General features: G+C 36.5%; 1 protein-coding gene across 2 annotated transcripts in view; it reads left to right on the plus strand.

Moving 5' to 3' along the window:
• LMLN (leishmanolysin like peptidase) overlaps nucleotides 1-18,562 on the plus strand; it is an 89,489-nt gene that overhangs the window by 54,896 nt on the left and 16,031 nt on the right. For both annotated transcript variants that reach the window (XM_041771403.1, XM_041771413.1), the window contains exons 12-15: nucleotides 1,560-1,670; nucleotides 9,045-9,177; nucleotides 11,011-11,170; nucleotides 13,198-13,328. In XM_041771403.1, the coding sequence (XP_041627337.1) occupies nucleotides 1,560-1,670; nucleotides 9,045-9,177; nucleotides 11,011-11,170; nucleotides 13,198-13,328 (535 nt within the window). The remainder of the gene's footprint in view (nucleotides 1-1,559; nucleotides 1,671-9,044; nucleotides 9,178-11,010; nucleotides 11,171-13,197; nucleotides 13,329-18,562) is intronic.

The following is an 18,562-nucleotide window of genomic DNA, read 5'->3' on the forward strand; positions in this document are numbered from 1 at the left end:
ACCTAGACAACTTGACCTGCTGTGAGAATACATGAGCTGTTTAACATAAGTCACGTTATAAGCTGTAGAGGTTGCAGGCATTTCGGTTAGTGGAGTGCTGAGATTCATGTCTCCAGTTTCTCTTTCAGAGAGTTCTGTCCTTTAACAAAAAGGAGAAGATTTTGAGGGGTGCTTGGATGGCTCAGTTGGTTAGGCATCTGCCTTCAGCCTAGATCGTGATCCCGGGGTCCTGGGATCGAGCCCTGGGGTTGGGCTCCCTGCTTAGGGGGAGTCTGCTTCTCCCTCTTCCCCTGCTCCTACTCTCTCTCAAATAAGTAAATAAAATCTTTAAAATTTTTTTTTAAAGGATAAGGTTTTAAGAGATTCTGTATCACATATTTCTGTTTGTGTTTGATTTTGTGGGAAGGTAGCTGTAATGAAGGGAATAAGTCTTGTCATTCCCTCAGCCTTTGAGACTATGTTTTTATTTACTGTTTTGGTAATGCTAAAGGGACAAGGTGTAATACAAAAAGGTTAGAATCTGCAGTACCTGGTTCAGTCAGTTAAGCATCGACTTTGATTTTAGCTCAGGTCATGGTCTCAGGAACATGAGATCAAGCCCCGTGTCAGGCTCACACTGAGTCTGCTTGAGATTCTTTCCCCCTTCTTCTCCTTCCCCCTCTGCCCCACCCCCTGGTGTACACGTGCACACTCGCTGTGTCTCTCATTCTCTCTGAATTATTTTTTAAAAGGTTAAACTTTTTTTTATAATTTTATAATTTTTACAAAATGATCTTTTTTTAAAGTATTTTATTTATTCCTAAGAGAGAGAGAGAGGCAGAGACACAGGCAGAGGGAGAAGCAGGCTCCATGCAGGGAGCCCGATGCAGGACTTGATCCCGGGTCTCCAGGATCACACCCTGGGCTGAAGGCGGCGCAAAACCACTGAGCCACCAGGGCTGCCCAAAATCTTATTTTTAAGAATAAAGAAGAAAAACCAATAAAAGTAGGCTCCAAGTTTTTGTTTAAATTTGCTAGGAAACCAAATAAATGTGGGTTTTTTTTCTGAAATTAGAACATTTTTAAAGTATTAGACATAGTATTCATATGTCTTATTATAACGGTGTAGTTTTTAGTCACAAGCAGAGGCTAGAGAAGCAAGAAACTAGGGCCAACTGAATCATTTTGGGTAGTTTATCCAACTAGTAATTGCACTATTTCTTCCTCAGCTTACTCCCTTGTCTTTTTCTCTTATTCTCTTTTGTTTCTTTGTCTCTTAATCCCTTTGTCTCACACCGTAACTGTTTTCTACTCTGACTTTTACCATCTTTGAAAATTACAGTTGACAACCTATTTTGATTTTGATTTTTGTTTCAGATAATACCCTCAGCATAAGACAAGTTTCCTACTCTTCATTACAGTGACTCTACGCAGCAATTCCTGTGTAGCAAAGGCTTTGCTTTTAAATGCTCCTGTCTTGAGGTCCTAGTTTGCTCATTAGTGAGATTTATAATTGGTATGCTAGAACTGTTTTTAAAATAACAGTAATACAAAGTGCTTTACTTAAATTATTTTCACAGCTGGTATAAGGCTAATTACAGCATGGCCGAGAAGCTAGACTGGGGCCGAGGAATGGGCTGTGACTTTGTCAGGAAGAGCTGTAAATTCTGGATTGATCAGCAGAAACAAAAGTAAGGACACATTTCCTAATAATATCTTTCATAACACAGTTGATTTCTGATTTTATTCTTTATCCTGAGCCTAAAATTGTTCCTATTTTGAAAATGTGGTCTAAACAGTTCAATTTCAAAATATACAGAAAACCATCTATGGTGCTTCATGGTAATCTAATAAGTAACTACATTATTGTTTTAAATCATATATGAAAAGAATCTATAATGTGGGAACTAGAACCATAAGCATTCCTGTTTAGTTTGTAATTATATTTTATAAAACTTAGCATATTTTATCATTCTTACTGTTTTTATCAGAGAATGCACTCATATAAACATAGATGCAGCTGCTTATTCAGTATCCAAAAACATGAATATACTTTTGAATAATGGTTCTCAGATCTAGATAAATATCAAAATCATTTGGCAAACTTTTTTTTTTTTAAGATTTTATTTTTTTATTCATGAGAGACATAGAGAAAGAGAGGGGCAGAGACACAGGCAGAGGGAGAAGCAGGCTCCACGCTGGGAGCCTGACGTGGGACTCAATCCCAGGTCCCCAGGATCACATCCTGGGCTGAAGGTGGCGCTAAACTGCTGAGCCATTGGGGCTGCCCACCTAGCAAACTTTTTAAAAAATACATTCTTCAAGTTTGGGAGATAAACACACACACACACACACACACACACACACACACACACACACTTTTTTTTTAAGTGAGCTCTGTGCCCAATGTGGAGTTCGAACTCATGACCCGGAGATCAAGAACCTCATACTTTCTGGACTGAGACAGCCAGATGCCCTTATAAATATATTTTTTTAACTTTATTTTGTGATAATTATAGAGTCACTCCGGTTGTGAAGAAATATTCAGAGATTCCCTGTCCACTTTATCTAGTTTTCTTGATTGTTGTTAACATCTTATAAAAACTATAGTACAAAAACATAGCCAGGATATTGACATTGATACAATCAGATTCAGAACATTTCAGTTACCACAAGGGTCCTTCAGGTTGCCATTTTACAGACATACCCACTTGCCTCCCACTCTAGCCCTTCTTAAAGCCCCTGGAAACCACTAATCTGTTCTGGCTTTTTTTCACTCCACATAATTTTTGGGAGATTCATCCAGGTGGTTGGTATGTCAGTTGTTTGCTCGAGTTAATGGCTGAGTAATATTCCATGACATGGACTTACCAGTTTGTTTACGCATTCACATGCTAAAGGATATCTAGGTTGTTTCCAGTTTGGGACTATTATGAATAAACCTGCTGTAAACATTTGTGTATAGGTTTTTGTGTGAACATAAATCTTCATTTCTCCAAGAGAAATGCCCAGGAGTGCAGTTGCTGTGTCATATGGTAGTTACAAGTTTATTTCCCTAAGAAACTGCTGGACACTTTTACAGAATGGCTCTACTGTTTTGTAGTTTACCAGCAATGTATGAGTCATAACAATTTTTCCACATCCTTGTCAGCATTTGATGTTGTCACTATTTTTTATTTTAGTTATTCTGAAAGATAGTAGTGATATCTCGTTGTGGTTTTAATTTGCATTTCCCTAATGGCTAACGATGTTGAATATCTTTTCATGCTTGTTGATGTCTATATATTCTCTTTGGTGAAATATCTCTTCATGTCTTATGCCAGTTTTTTAATTGGGTTGTTTATTTTGGGTTTTTACTGTTGAATTTTGAGAGTTTTTTATATATTCTAAATACTAGCCTTTGTCGGTTATGTGGTTTGCACACATTTTCTCCTAATCTGTACTTTTTCTTTTTATTCTCTTTATAGGGTCTTTCATAGAACAAAAGTTTTTAACTTTGGTGAAGGCCAAATTATCAGTATGTCCTCTTAGGAGTTGTACTTTCAAGTCAATCAGTGGTGAAGCCCTGAATCTTAAAGATATTCTTGTATTTTTTTTTCAAAAGTTTAATTGCTTTATGTTCTATATTGCAGTCTGGGATCCATTTTGAGTTAATTTTTATATAAAGTGGGAGACTTAGGTCAAGGTTCTTTTTTTTTTTTTTTTTTGGTGTATGGATGTCCATTTGGCTCCAGCACTGTTTATTGAAAAAAACATTTTTCTTTCATTGAATTGCTTTCTTACATTTGTCAATCATTTGGGTGTATTTATATGGATCTATTTCTGTGTTCTCTATTCTGTTCCATTGTTCTATGAGTCTGCACTCTATTAATACTGCACAGTCTTTGATTACTACAGCTATATTATGTTTTAAAATTGGGTAAACTGATTCTTCCCACTTTGTTTTTTCAAAATCATCTTAACTGTTCTTGTTCCTTTGCCTTTCATATAAATTTCAGAATAACCTTGTCTACAAAAAAGTCTTCTTGAGATTTTTCTATGAATTGTTTTAAATCTATTAGCAATTTTAGGAGAATTGAGATCTTAGCTTTGTTGAGTTTTTTAACCCCCAACACAATGGTGGGGACATTTAGTCTTTCGTTGTTAAGTATAATGTTAGTTGTAGGTGTTTTGTAAATGCTCCTTTTCAAGTTGAAGTTCTCCTGTATTCCTTTTTTTTCCTGAGAGTTTTTTTCACAAATAGATGTTGACTTTTGTCAAAAGCTTTTTCTGGCTTGTTTGATATACTCGTAATCTTTTTTTTTTTTTTTTTAGCCTATAAATATGATGGATTACATTGATTTTCAAATATGAAACCAGTTGTGTGTTGCTAGAAGCAATCCCTACTTAGTCATGGTATATAATTATTTCTATATATTTCTGAATTCCACATACAAATATTTTATTATGGGGATGCCTGGGTGGCTCAGCGGTTGAGCATCTGCCTTTGGCCCAGGGCATGGCCCCCGGGTCCTGGGATTGAGTTCTACATCAGGCTCCCTGTAGAGAACCTGCTTCTCCCTCTGCCTATGTCTCTGCCTCTCTCTGTGTGTCTCTCATGAATAAATAAATAAAATCCTAAAAAAAAAAAAAAAATTATTACGGCTTTTTTCTGTATATATTCGTGAAGAATATGTTTTTGTTTCTTTTTGTACTGTCTTTGTTTTTTTGTATCAAGGTAATATTAGCTTCATAAAATGAATCCGGAAGTATTTCTTCATCTTCTCTTTTCTGGAAGGGTTTGTGTACAGTTGGTGTTAATTCTTTAAGCATTTGGTAGAATTCTCCAGTGAAACCACCTGGGACTGTAGATTTCTCTTTCGGAATTTCTAAAGTATTAATTCAACTTCCTTAACATTTACAGTGCTATTGATATTTGTCTTTTTCATATTGGATGAACTTTGGTAATTTGTGTCATTCAGGTATTTGTCCATTTTGTCTAAGTTACTAGATTTATGTGTACAGAGTAGTCTGTAGTAATTCCTTACTATTGTTTTAATGTCTGAAGGGTATAGCGAGATCCCATTTCATTCCTCATCTTGGTAATTTGCATCTTCTCCATTTCTTTTTCAGTTTTGCTAGAGGTTTGTTAACTTCATTGGTCTTTTTAAAGAACTAGCTTTTTGTTTCATTGATGTCTTTTATTGTTTTTCTGTTTCCAATATATTTCTGTTCTGTATTATACCCTTCCTTATGCTCATTTTTGTTTTATTCTTCTCTTTCTAGGTTCTTGATTATTGATTTGAGATGCTATATCTTTCTAATATATATATTGAATGCTATAAATTTCCTTCTCAGCATGTCTTTAGCTGTGTCCCACGAATTTCAGTATGTTGTTCATTTTACTGATAGTTTAAAAGGTTTGAAACAAGTGACTTGCCTATGGTCATATAACTGCTGAGGGACTTTAGCTTCTCTGTATCCAAGTCCAGTGCCTTATCCACTAAATCACAGGTACTTCTTGTGAAGGTGTTATTCTTATCTTTTCTCCCCTGGGTTAAGTCTCAAAGCATTAGTTTCTACTAAGGAGTCTGACATCTGAGTTGTAATACTGCTGTGAAAAGAGTATCAGGGGGCAGCCCCGGTGGCGCAGCAGTTTGGCACTGCCTGCAGCCTGGGGTGTGATCCTGGAGACCTGGGATCGAGTCCCACATCGGGCTCCCTGCATGGAGCCTGCTTCCTGCTTCTCCCTCTGCCTCTCTCTCTCTCTCTATGAATAAATAAAATCTTTAAAAAAAAAAAAAAAAAAGAGTATCAGGAAGCACCTGCAGCCACTCTGAGGACAGCTAGTTATATCCAGCACTACAACTTTTGTCTGCTAGTGTAGTTCCCAAATTTTGCCACACATTAGAATCATCTAGAATTTTTTTTAAAAATTCTATGCCAACATTACAGCCCATCCCAATTAAAGCAGAATGTCTGGAAGTGGAAACCAGGCATTGGTATTGTTTTTAGAGATCCCTTAGTGATTTCACTTTGCAGCAAAGTTTGAGAACTGCCATTCCATTGTGTTAAAGGAAATATATAATTAACATTGCAGCTGCAAGAACTTAGAGATTTTTTTTTCTTTTTACAGCTGCCACTTTGTTCCCCTTTGGGTCCCGATTATAGGATCACCTAAAACCAAAAACTGAAGGGAGTTTCCTCTTCTCCATTCTCCAAAAGTAAAACTTTTGGTCCCCTGAATTCTGTCCTTTCAGCCATAAGCCAGAGGTTTGCAAACTTTTCTGTGAAGGGCCTATTAGCAAATATTTTGTGCACACAAAATAAGGTTCTTTCTATGTTTTGAGACAACTAGTGTATTTTTTTTTCAACTAGTGTATTATTACCTAACTCCTCTTCCTAATTTTTCAGAGTTGAACAGTCTCTGTTAAAACTACTCAACTCTGCTTTTGTTTTTTTTGTTTGTTTTGTTTTGTTTTTAAAGATTTATTTATTTATTTATGATAGACATAGAGAGAGAGAGGCAGAGACACAGGAGGAGGGAGAAGCAGGCTCCATGCTGGGAGCCCAACATGGGACTCGATCCCGAGACTCCAGGATCACGCCCTAGGCCAAAGGCAGGCGCTAAACCGCTGAGCCACCCAGGGATCCCCTCAACTCTGCTTTTGTATATCAGGAGCAGCCATAGGCAAAATGAATGAACATGGCCATGTTCCAGTAATACTTTATTTACAAAAACAGGTTGTAAGGAGAAACACAGATACCAAAAAAGCAGTTAAGGGCAGGATTTGGCCTAGAATTTAGTTAAAGTTTGCTAATCCTTGTCATAAGTGTTCAAATGTCCCACTTTTGAAACGTCGATGTTCAGAAGTCCTTACGGTACAGAAGCCAGCTTCTGGCTCTGTAGGCTCAGTGAGGCTATATCCCTGAGTTGTCTTTGATTCCAGTGTGACCATTACTGAGCATGGGGACTGATGCCTAACTTCAGCTGTGACACCTCTCCTCTTTTATTGTTGGGTGACTAGTGTGAAAAGGGAACAGTTGAGCATTGGCAGAGCCTTACTCATTTGAATCATTTTAATCTATGTACACACAAAATAAGGTTCTTTCTGCATTTTAAGACAACTTGTGTATTATTACCTAACTCTTCTTCCTAGTTTATTTGGCATCGTTATCAGCTCTAGAGCTACACTGTCCAGTATGATACCACTAGGCACATGTAGCTGTATCAATTTATATGTAAATTAATTAAATAAAATTTAAAATTCAGTTCTTTAGTTGCACTAGTTCCATTTCAAGTGGTTAATAGCCACTACATGATTAGTGGCTACTGTGTTGGACAGCATAGCTGCATTGCAGAAAGTTCTACTAGGCGTTCTACTGTAGAATCATAATCCATGAATCTTGAACAACTCTAACTTTGGAGCTTTTTAAATCAGTATTTTTTAAGTTCCTTACTCCTCTTTATCCATTCAGCCAAAATTCATATTTTAATTAATTTAGGTAAATATTATATATTGTTTTATTTTAGATAAAAATAAAAAGAGTGACTTAGTAAGAACTACGTGTCATATTTAGTGGAAACTTCATCATAGAAAGTTATAAAAAAAAAAAAAAGAAAGTTATAAAATTGCCATATATAAAGATTTCATAAAAAGTGATATGGACAGTGAAATTACATTTATTGACTAACTTGTATGTGCTAGACACTGCGTACTTTATAGTTGAAACTCGGGAAAATTAAGTAAACATCAAATAAGCTGGTATTTGAAACCAAGCCTGTGTGAAGACTTCTAGACCTTTGTTTTCCTATTACACTGTGCTGCTTCAAGTTTACCAAAGACTGTGGCAGGTCTTTTACACATTTTATCTCAAGAAGCTGTAATTCCCCTAGAGATGTTTTATTGCTATACTATGTTAACTTAAATGAAGCAAGTACCAGTTTTCTTTATTTTTTTTTTTTAATTTATTTATGATAGTCACAGAGAGAGAGAGAGAGAGAGAGAGAGAGAGAGAGGCAGAGACACAGGCGGAAGAAGAAGCAGGCTCCATGCACCGGGAGCCTGATGTGGGATTCGATCCCGGGTCTCCAGGATCGCGCCCTGGGCCAAAGGCAGGCGCCAAACCGCTGCGCCACCCAGGGATCCCTGGAATTTCATTTATAACATTATTGTTATGACATTAATTTATATTATAGTTATCAATAAGGCAACTAATTTGAAGATTATTTTTATAGAACAATGCAATAGATTCCAATGTCCTTGAAAAATTACAAGACATCTTTTTCCAAATTGTACTTTCAAGATTAGATTTAACAGAACAACTTGTAATAATTAGGAATATACAATATACAGTCTTCATTTTGTACATGAAAACAAGATGTCTTGTGAATGTTTTCAGTTTAACAAACTGTCAAAAAAGAGTTTTTGAACTAGATTAGGCATAGCAAAAATTTCACTCTTTGTAGCTGCAGGACAGAAAGGCATCACCTCCATCTCTTTCTGAGACTCCATTATATTAATTATGAAGATTTGCATTTCTAAGCAGCATCAGGAATTTCATTATTTTTCATTAAACATTGCAGATCAGGTCTGCAGAACTCCATTTTCCTGGCAAAAGTGGAGAAAGAGACAAATAGAATTGTGTTTAATAATGTTGGGATGATGTTACAATGCACGTAGCATTAATCTTTCATATCTATATTAAGTATTTCTTTTTACCCTTTTAAAAATAACTTTATGGGGATCCCTGGGTGGCTCAGCGGTTTAGCGCCTGCCTTTGGCCCAGGGCGTGATCCTGGAGTCCCGGGATCAAGTCCCGCATCGGGCTCCTGGCATGGAGCCTGCTTCTCCCTCTGCCTATGTCTCTGCCTCTCTCTCTCTCTTTCTGTCTCTCATGAATAAATAAATAAAGTCTTTAAAAAATGAATAAATAAAAATAAAAATAAATAAAAATAACTTTACAACCTGATTCAGCACTTAGTATTAAGCTATTAAAATAAACTGCAATGTTAATTGAAAAGACAAGGTCTAAAATGGATTTGTTATATTTTCTGATACAGTGGTGTTTATCTTTGTGTGCAGGAGGCAGATGCTGAGCCCTTTTTGTGACACACTCAGAAGTAATCCATTGCAGTTAACTTGCAGACAGGACCAGAGAGCAGTTGCAGTGTGTAATTTGCAGAAATTTTCAAAACCTTTACCTCAAGAGTACCAGGTAACACTTGTTTGGGGCACAATTTTAGAAATCAGTTCAACTTTTTAAGGGGAAGTCTCCATTTTGAAATAGAAGAATGAATTCTCAAGTTTTTCAACTTGTGAAAGGCTCCATTTGTTTTCTGTACGTTAGAAAAAATGAAGAAATCTTAGAATTCTTTAAAGTCAATAAGCTAATCAACAACAATTAATATCCAGGAATGCCTTATAGTAATGGTAAATGGTATTTACAATATTTATTGGGTCTATTTTTAGGTGGTTTGTATTTTTTTTCTAATTGTTTCCAAGTCTTCATGTTTGATTTAATCTAATTTACACAGAAAACAAGGTTTTTCAAAGAAAATAACTGAGGTACTCTAATCCAATTAATTAGAAGTCTTGGAAGTCCTGCATTAGAAAAGGTTTGACTCATGGTATCTGTAAGATGAAGGAGGGGCACCTGCATGGCTCAGTTAAGCGTCCAACTTAATTTCAGCGCAAGTCATGATCTCAGAGTTGTGAGACACAGTCCAGTGTTGGCCTCCACACTGGGCATGAAGCCTGCCTAAGACTCTCTCTCTCCCTCTCCATCTGTCCCTCCTCTCTCTCTCTCTCTTTAAAAAAAAGGGGGGAGGGACCTGGGTGGCTCAGCTGTTGAGTGTCTGTCTGCCTTCAGCTCAGGATGTGATCCCGGGGTTCCAGGATTGAGTCCTGCATTGGGCTCCCTGGGCAAGGAGCCTGCTTCTCTTCTGCCTAGGTCTCTGCCTCTCTCTGTGTCTTTCATGAATAAATAAATAAAATCTTTAAAAAAAAAATGGTGAAGGAAATGGTCCCACATATTCAGTCTGAATCTCTGATTGGACCTTTAAGTTTTTTGTTGCAGTGGCCATCTCTAAAACGCCTCATTTCTGCCTGCCATTTAAAAGGATTCTGTAGTCAGAAGTGGTATCTCAGAAGATAATTTAAAATGATAGCTGGTAAATTTTGAGCTTCCTATCTGTGTTTATGACCCGACCCCACTGAATGCTTCCAGACATCATAAGATAGCAACTGTATTTCTAGGCATAGTAATATAATTCATGGAGTTGGTATAAATGTGAAATCTTTAAAATTTATCTGATGCCTTATTCTTTTGGTGTTCAAAGTATTTTTTTAACGATTTTATTTATTGAGAGAAAGAGAATGCACATGAGCAGGGGTGATGAGAAGGGACAGAGGGAAAAGGAGAAACAGACCCCTCCATATGTAGGGAGCCCAGTGTGGGGCTCTATCCCAGGACCCCAAGATCATGACCTGAACTGAAGGCAGACACTTAACCAACTGAGCCACCCAGGCACCCCCAAACTATTTTTTAAGTATGATCTCATTCATTTTATCACAGTTTTATTTTTCCAGGTTTGTCAAAACACATAAATTAAGTCTTCTAAAAACATTTGAAGTACATTATATTTAAAATATCTTAATTCTCTGGATTAGTTTTGTGTTTTGTTAACTCTTGAAAATCTTCCTATTTATCTTTTTAAAACATTAGTCAAATTTGTCATCTAATTTAAAAACTTAGACCAATATACTTACCTTGCCTATTTCTAAAACCATAACAGCCTCGAAATACCCCTCAGGTAGTATATTACGGTCTTTATGTCCTAATATATATGAAGAAAAGTAACTATAACAACCTCGAAATACCCCACAGGTTGTATATTACTGTCTTTATGTTCTATTATATATGAAGAAAAGTACAATAATATCTTTTTTATATTATGCAGCCTTAAAGGGTTGTTATAAATTGTGGACTTTGTTTTGATGATACAAAATATTTCTTACTTTCTGTTTTCCTAATAATTTTTTTTTGTAGTACTTCGATGAACTAAGTGGAATTCCTACAGAAGATTTGCCTTATTATGGTGGTTCAGTAGAAATTGCTGACTACTGCCCTTTCAGCCAGGAATTCAGTTGGCATTTAAGTGGTGAATATCAGCGCAGCTCAGATTGTAGAATACTGGAAAATCAACCAGGTTAGTAGTCTATGAAATGAAATGTTGTGTAAAATTACATATCAACAATATAAAAAGGGATGAAGGGCACAGACCCAGGAGCCAGACTGAATTTCTGTTGTCATTCCACTGGTATCCATTTATTAGAAGTAACTTAACTTCTCTGTGCCTCAGTTTCCTTCTCTGTACCAAGGTGATAATACCTGTCTTATGGAGTACTTGTGAGAACTAAATGAATTCTCATAGCAAATGCTTAGAACTATGACACATAACAAGGATTGTTAGTTGTCTAGATACATTTGCACATATGTGCACATACTATGTTTTGGTTGTACCTTACATCTGCATGACACTTTTCACTTGCAAAGCACTTTTATTTTTATCATTTCCTTTTAGTCTTCTAAAAACCTGATGTGAGAGACAGAGAACATATTATTGAATTTCACAGGTGAACAGAGACACTAAGTAATACAGTTAATTGGTGCCAGTGTAAGATCCTCCAATGCAGAGCTCTTTTTTATTAAATCATATTAGGTGTCCTATTTTTTTCTCTTCTAAAGAGTGTACATTTTATGTAATTATAAGTAACATGTCATTCTCCAGATACCAGAATAATACTGTTATCCTATGACTAATAAGATGTATTGCCATATTATTTATTCCCTTTTAATACCCATAAACTCTATGACAGTTGGGTATTCACCTTTGTAAACAAAATGTTATCACACCTGGTATGTTAATAGAGAGCAATAGGTAGTTTTTAACTCTGTGGTCATCAAAATTTCTAACCTGGTCCTTTTTATCCCCCCCTTATTCCATACTTCATTACATACTCTGTTATTTACATTTTAAATAACTATAATGATTTTTCCTTTTGTTTTTAAACATGATAGTTTTAACTAGATTTGTACAGTCATTTTTTTCATCACTCACCTATTTAATAAATGTCCAAAACCTTATAACTACTCAGCAGTTCCATGTTAGAGCTGAGAAATGCAGACATCTGTCAATTATGGGTTTGCCAAAGATATGGTATCACACTTTATTGTTTTAGGGCTGGAGTTGGCAAACATTTATGGTAAAGAGAAAGATAGTAAATATTTTAAACTTGGTAGGTAGGTCATGCGGTCTCTGTTGGAACTACTGAACTCTGCTATTACAGTGTGAAAGCAGTTATAGACAATATGTAAATTAATCGCAGTGTTCCAATGAAACTTTATTTATAAAAACAGGTAGCCTTCAGGATTTGGCCTGAGAGCTGTAGTTTGCTGACCATCCCCTTTTCTTTTTTTGATGATGATCACTTTGTTTTTCAAGAACTTTGAAATACTCATAAATACCAAAAAAAGTTTTTTTTAAGTTCTTTTGCTCTGTATTACATTTTCTTTCTTAACTTACATAATTAAGCTTTTTCAAAACTGACATAAAATACCTATCTTTAAGAACTCTGTGTTTTCAAAAGATGAAACTTAGTTATATTAAGTGTAAAGAAAACAATCTATCACTAGGGCTTAAGAGCCTCATCCCTTGTCTATTAGCTATTTAGAAGTCCTTTAATCCATCCTGTACCTCTGCATGCTTGTGTTTAGTCTGAAACTGGATGAGCATGTTATATAGGGGCCTCCAGGACATAGCATAAGATGAAAATGCAAGAAAACTTTCCAAAAAGTTTTTGCAACACTCTAAAAAAGCCTTCATTATATAAATCAGTTAGCTTCATCTATCATGGATCATCTGGGGAGTGACTCCTATTTAGACTACCAGTAAAGATGATTCTTAGTGCTATTTCCTCTGTTTATGTAATTTAGATACTTTAGACCCAGTTTTATCTCCGGTTTTTGATATAATAATTTCCTCCCACTTAAGTCCTTTATTGAGAATCCAGTTTGATTTTCGACCCCTGTTTGTCTTGAGTTTTTTTAATGAAAATTTCCATTAAACATGTTTGATCTTTAAAGCAACTTTTAACCACAAGAATGGGATGCTTCAGTTTCTTGTTCTTTGAGCCAAAAGTCAATTTTTAAGAGATGCTCTCTGGTTTGCTTCAGATCTTTTTAAAAACTATGGTGCTGAAAAGTATGGACCTCATTCAGTTTGTCTAATTCAGAAATCAGCATTTGTCATGGAAAAGTGTGAGAGGAAGCTGAGTTACCCAGACTGGGGGAGTGGGTGTTATCAGGTAAACTATATGATCAAATGTTATATAAACTTGTCTTGTTATCAGTGGTTTTTATATTTTAAAATACGTTTTATATTTTTAATGTAATGTACTGATAATACCTTTAACTTATTTATTTATGTAAATATTAGTTTGGATGCTTATGTTTTGTGAAAATATTGTCATTTCTTTGAGAGAAAGTACCTTTTTCCATTTGTTTAAAAAAATGTATAATTGTTATATATCAGCAAGTTTTATAATAATTTTACTTTGGGCATATATCCCAAGGAAATAATGGAATATATGTAATTTTTTTGAACAAATATTACTTTATCATAGAAAAAATTTGCAATTTATTTCATAAGATCTGAGTAAAGCATGGATTTAAGAATTAATAAATCAACTACAGATTAATAATAGGTTTTCTCCTTTATAATTAGAAATCCAAAGGTTGCAAACTATTTTTTCTTAATTGTATCATTTGCACATCTGATTTTGTTTTTTATTTTCTAAGATTTTATTTATTTATTCATGAGAGACACAGAGAGAGAGGCAGAGACATAGGCAGAGGGAGAAGCAGGCTCCCTGTTGGGAGTTTGATGCAGAACTCGATCCCAGGACCCCAGGATCATGACCTGGGCCAAAGGCAGACACTTAACCACTGAGCCACCCAGGTGCCCCTGCACATCTGATTTTAAATGACTGCAACACTTTATTAAAAACTTACTAAAGGACACCTGGGTGACTCAGTGGTGTTTCTCCCTCTGCCTATGTCTCTGCCTCTCTGTCTCTCACGAATAGATAAATAAAATCTTTAAAAAATAAAAATAAAAACTTACTAAGATACAAGCATTCTATAACTTAGGAGCATCCAACTTAAAGAATATCACATACTCTACTGATAGATATCAAGGTAGAAAGTATGGTCCTGAGAACTGAAAAATAAGAATTTTTTGTACCTTTGCAGCTACAGGATCTTTTTTTTAAAATTTTAATTATTTATTCATAAGAGACACGGATTGCAGAGACACAGGCAGAGGGAGAAGCAGGCTCCCTGTTGAGAGTTTGATGCAGGACTCGATCCCAGGACCCCGGGGGTCACGACCTGAGCCAAAAGCAGATACTCAACCACTGAGCCACCCAGGGTTCCCTGCAGCTGGAAGATCTAAATGGACTTCTGTAGCTGGGAATTTAATTATTACTTTTAAAGTTACTTATGAAATTAACTTTTTTTGGTAACAGGTTTTTTGAGATAGAATTCATATATCATACAATTCATATAAAATCATCTTGGAAATCTTATAAAAGACAATTCAAAATAAATACTTTTCAGCTATAATCTGACAACTATAATTCAGCAGCCATTTTCTGATAAATTCCATTGCAGATTTATGTATTTATTAAATTCATAGTTTTGACCTGGTTGTAAACATAACATAAAATTTTGTTTTATTGCCTTCACTTCATACTTTTTATGTGGAGCAAAACACCTCTTCCAGATTTTTCCAATAATAAAAATTACTTTTTTTTTTTTTTAAGTAAACTCTACCAGCAATGTGTGGCTTAAGCTCACAACCCTGAAATCAAGAGTCGCATGCTCTACTGGCTGAGCCAACCAGGAATAATTGTTATTCCTTGTGGCCATAAGACATTACATCTTTTTAAAGTATCATAATTAAGGAAATCATTTCCTTGTTATATAATCGAGTTAATTTTTACTTTTCATGATAAAAATATGCTTTTATAAGCACATTCACAAAGAGAATTTTTGAAATAAATTCCCTTAAGTGAAAATATTAAAGAGGATAAAGCTAGAACAGTGGCAACTATAATAGGAGGGTGACATCTTCAGGCTATTTTATTTTATTATTTCTTTGATTTTTAAAGTAAACTTTCCACCCATCATGGGGCTTGAACTCATGATCCCGATATCAAGAGTCATATGCTCTACTGACTGAGCCAGCCAGGCATCCCATCTTCAGGCTGTTTTATTTTTTTATTTATTTATTATTTTTTTTTAATTATTTATTTCTGATAGTCATACAGAGAGAGAGAGAGACAGAGGCAGAGACACAGGCAGAGGGAGAAGCAGGCTCCATGCACCGGGAGCCCGACGTGGGATTCGATCCCGGGTCTCCAGGATCGCGCCCTGGGCCAAAGGCAGGCGCCAAACCGCTGCGCCACCCAGGGATCCCTTCAGGCTGTTTTAGTAGTTTATCAACATCACAGCACCACAAAGTGATTATGCAGATTTGCAATACCATCTATAAAGATTGAATGTACTTGGTTTCCCTGTACTTACAGTTGTCAGTTGATTTTGTTAATTTAATACCAACCACCATTTATATGGGAAAATATGTATAATCTCCGAACACTTAACATGGATTAGCTGTTTTGTTTTTTGTGGTTTTACTTATTTTGTTTTTGTTTTGTTTTAAATATTTTATTTATTCATGAGAGACGGGGCAGGGGGCGGGGGCAGAGACACTGGCAGAGGGAGAAGCAGGCTCCTTGCAGGGAGCCCAATGTGGGACTCCATTCCGGGTCTCCAAGATCAGGCCCTGTGCTGAGGGCGGCGCTAAACCGCTGAGCCACCTGGGCTGCCCTGTTTTACTTCTTTTGACAGAAAAGTTGGAAGAATGCTATACAATTTTTTTGAGTCATTGAAGTGCAAATTGCTGACATGTTTCACCCTCCTCCCCAAGTACTTTGTATATTTCTTATACACAAGGACATCCCTTTACATAACCACAATCCTATCAAAGAAAAAGAAAAAGAAGAAGGAAGGAAAGGAAAGGGAAAGGGGAAGGGAGGGGAGGGGAGGGGAGGAAAATTAACACTGATACATCTAATTCTTGGATCCTATTCAAGTTTTTATGATCGTCCCAATAATGTCCTTATAGCAATAGGATCTGGACTAATATCACATGTTGCATAGTTGTCATGTCTCTGGTCTCCTTCAGTCTAGAACAGTTCCTCAGTCTTTTGACTTTTATAACCCTGACATTTAAAAAAATTATAAGCTATTTTTTTTTCTAGGATGTGCCTCAATTTGTGTTTGTCTGATATTTCCTCATGATAGAATTGAGGTCATGTATTTTGGGCAGTAATATCACAGAAGTGATGCTCATGTCCTTCTGATGGTACACTCTTGATTTGTCCTTTCACTGCTGAGGTTAACTTGTTGGTGTCTACTAGGCTTCCTCACTATCAGTTACTCTTTTGTTACTAATTTTCTTTGTAATTAATAAGTATTTTGGGGATCCCTGGGTGGCGCAGTGGTTTGGCGCCTGCCTTTGGCCCAGGGCGCGATCCTGGAGACCCGGGATCGAATCCCACATCAGGCTCCCGGTGCATGGAGCCTGCTTCTCCCTCTGCCTGTGTCTCTGCCTCTCTCCCTCTCTCTGTGTGTGACTATCATAAATAAAGAAAAATTAAAAAATACATATTAAAAAAAAAAAAAAAAGAAAAGAAAAAAGAAATAAGTATTTTGTAGAAAAGAACTATGTCAATGATTTTTTTATCAAACTTCCATTTTATTAATTTACATATTTATATCAACAGTGGGTCATGGATTCCATTTTATTCAAGGTATTACCATTACTATTATTATTTATTTTGATACTTAAGTTTCCCCAGATTTGGCTAGAGGAGGCCCCTTTAGGCTGGTTTCTGTGTCCTTCTGGCCTTTCCTCATCTTTCTTTGAATATTTCCTTGCTTTCTGGCATAAGATATTCTATATTTATCTTTACTTTCTTTGCCCCATTCTTGCGTCAACTAATTCTTCAAGGAGCTCTAGTTTATTTTAATGGAGTGTGGTGTTTAAGAGACTAAGATCGATTGTTAGATACACTGTTCATTGCCACTGGGGTATAGCTACTCCCCATGCCCTCTTGGTAAACAGATACAGGAAATATATGTGTGTGTGTAATTTGTATATATACCCATATGTGTATGTATATAACCATGAGTTTGTACCAGTATCTTTAATTCCAGTCCAAAACTAAAGGGTTCAGCTTAGTTTTCTCCCTTTCCATATTTATAACTCCTTTCTCAGGGGGGAAGTTTGGCTCTCTTTGTCCTCAATGTGCTTATTTGATCTGTCCACATCCCTTTCTCTTTCTCCCGTCCCTACCTGATTACCATCCTTACCCACCCCGATTCTAACACAGTCCACCAGGTCACATTTCTCCCTCACTGCAATCCAAATTCCATGCACATCTTTAGGATATAAATGTTCTTTCTTCTATTAAACTTTCCCAGCTTTATTGTTCTTGTTTCTACCATTTTTTGATTGTAAAAGTGATGACAATACTGATTCCATCTTTAGCCCTCCACCTTGTTCATGTCTGATTGATGAACTCTCTTGGGGTTATGTGTTCCAGGCCCCTTGGAGATTAATATACATACCTTAGAAATGCCTGCCAAGGCTGGAATGCAGGGAAGCTTGCTTTCGCCTTCCATGAATCTATTAGAGATAACATAGTCTTTCCTCCTCCTGACTCACAGATGGCACCACAGGTCTTTTTTTTTTTTTTTTTTTTTTTTTTTTAGGATTTGATTTATTTATTCATGAGAGACACAGAGAGAAAGAGAGGGAGAGACACAGGCGGAGGGAAAAGCAGGCTCTCCGCAGGGAGCCCAATGTGGGACTCCATCCCAGGACTCTGGGATCACACCCTGAGCCAAAGGCAGACACTCCACCACTGAGCCACCCAGGCGTCCGGGCACCGCAGGTCTATTAAAGATCAGTGTTCTGTTGGATGCTTGTGAAATCTTTGAAGTGCATGTGAGCCTTTCGATCTTACTACATGACCTTCTGCTTGTCACCTTGCTTTATAAAATCTGAATACTGAAGTCTGGACTTTGCAGAGAAGAGCTACACAGCTGTCCAGATCACTATCTGCCCAATCCTCCCTGAATTAAAGTGTATAAAGTGTATGGAGATGCCTGCTTCAGTTTTCAGTCTCACAGTGCCTTCTCTGAAGGATACTTTACAGTCCCTTCACCTTCCAACATTGACTCTTAAATTTTTTTTTTTTTATTATTTATTTATGATAGTCATACAGAGAGAAAGAGAGGCAGAGACACAGGCAGAGGGAGAAGCAGGCTCCATGCACCGGGAGCCCGACGTGGGATTCGATCCCGGGTCTCCAGGATCGCGCCCTGGGCCAAAGGCAGGCGCCAAACCGCTGCGCCACCCAGGGATCCCCAACATTGACTCTTAATCATAAAACAGTCTGACACTATTAAA

Source organism: Vulpes lagopus, chromosome 1 (genome assembly GCF_018345385.1).
Source record: "Vulpes lagopus strain Blue_001 chromosome 1, ASM1834538v1, whole genome shotgun sequence".
Lineage (NCBI taxonomy): Eukaryota > Metazoa > Chordata > Mammalia > Carnivora > Canidae > Vulpes > Vulpes lagopus.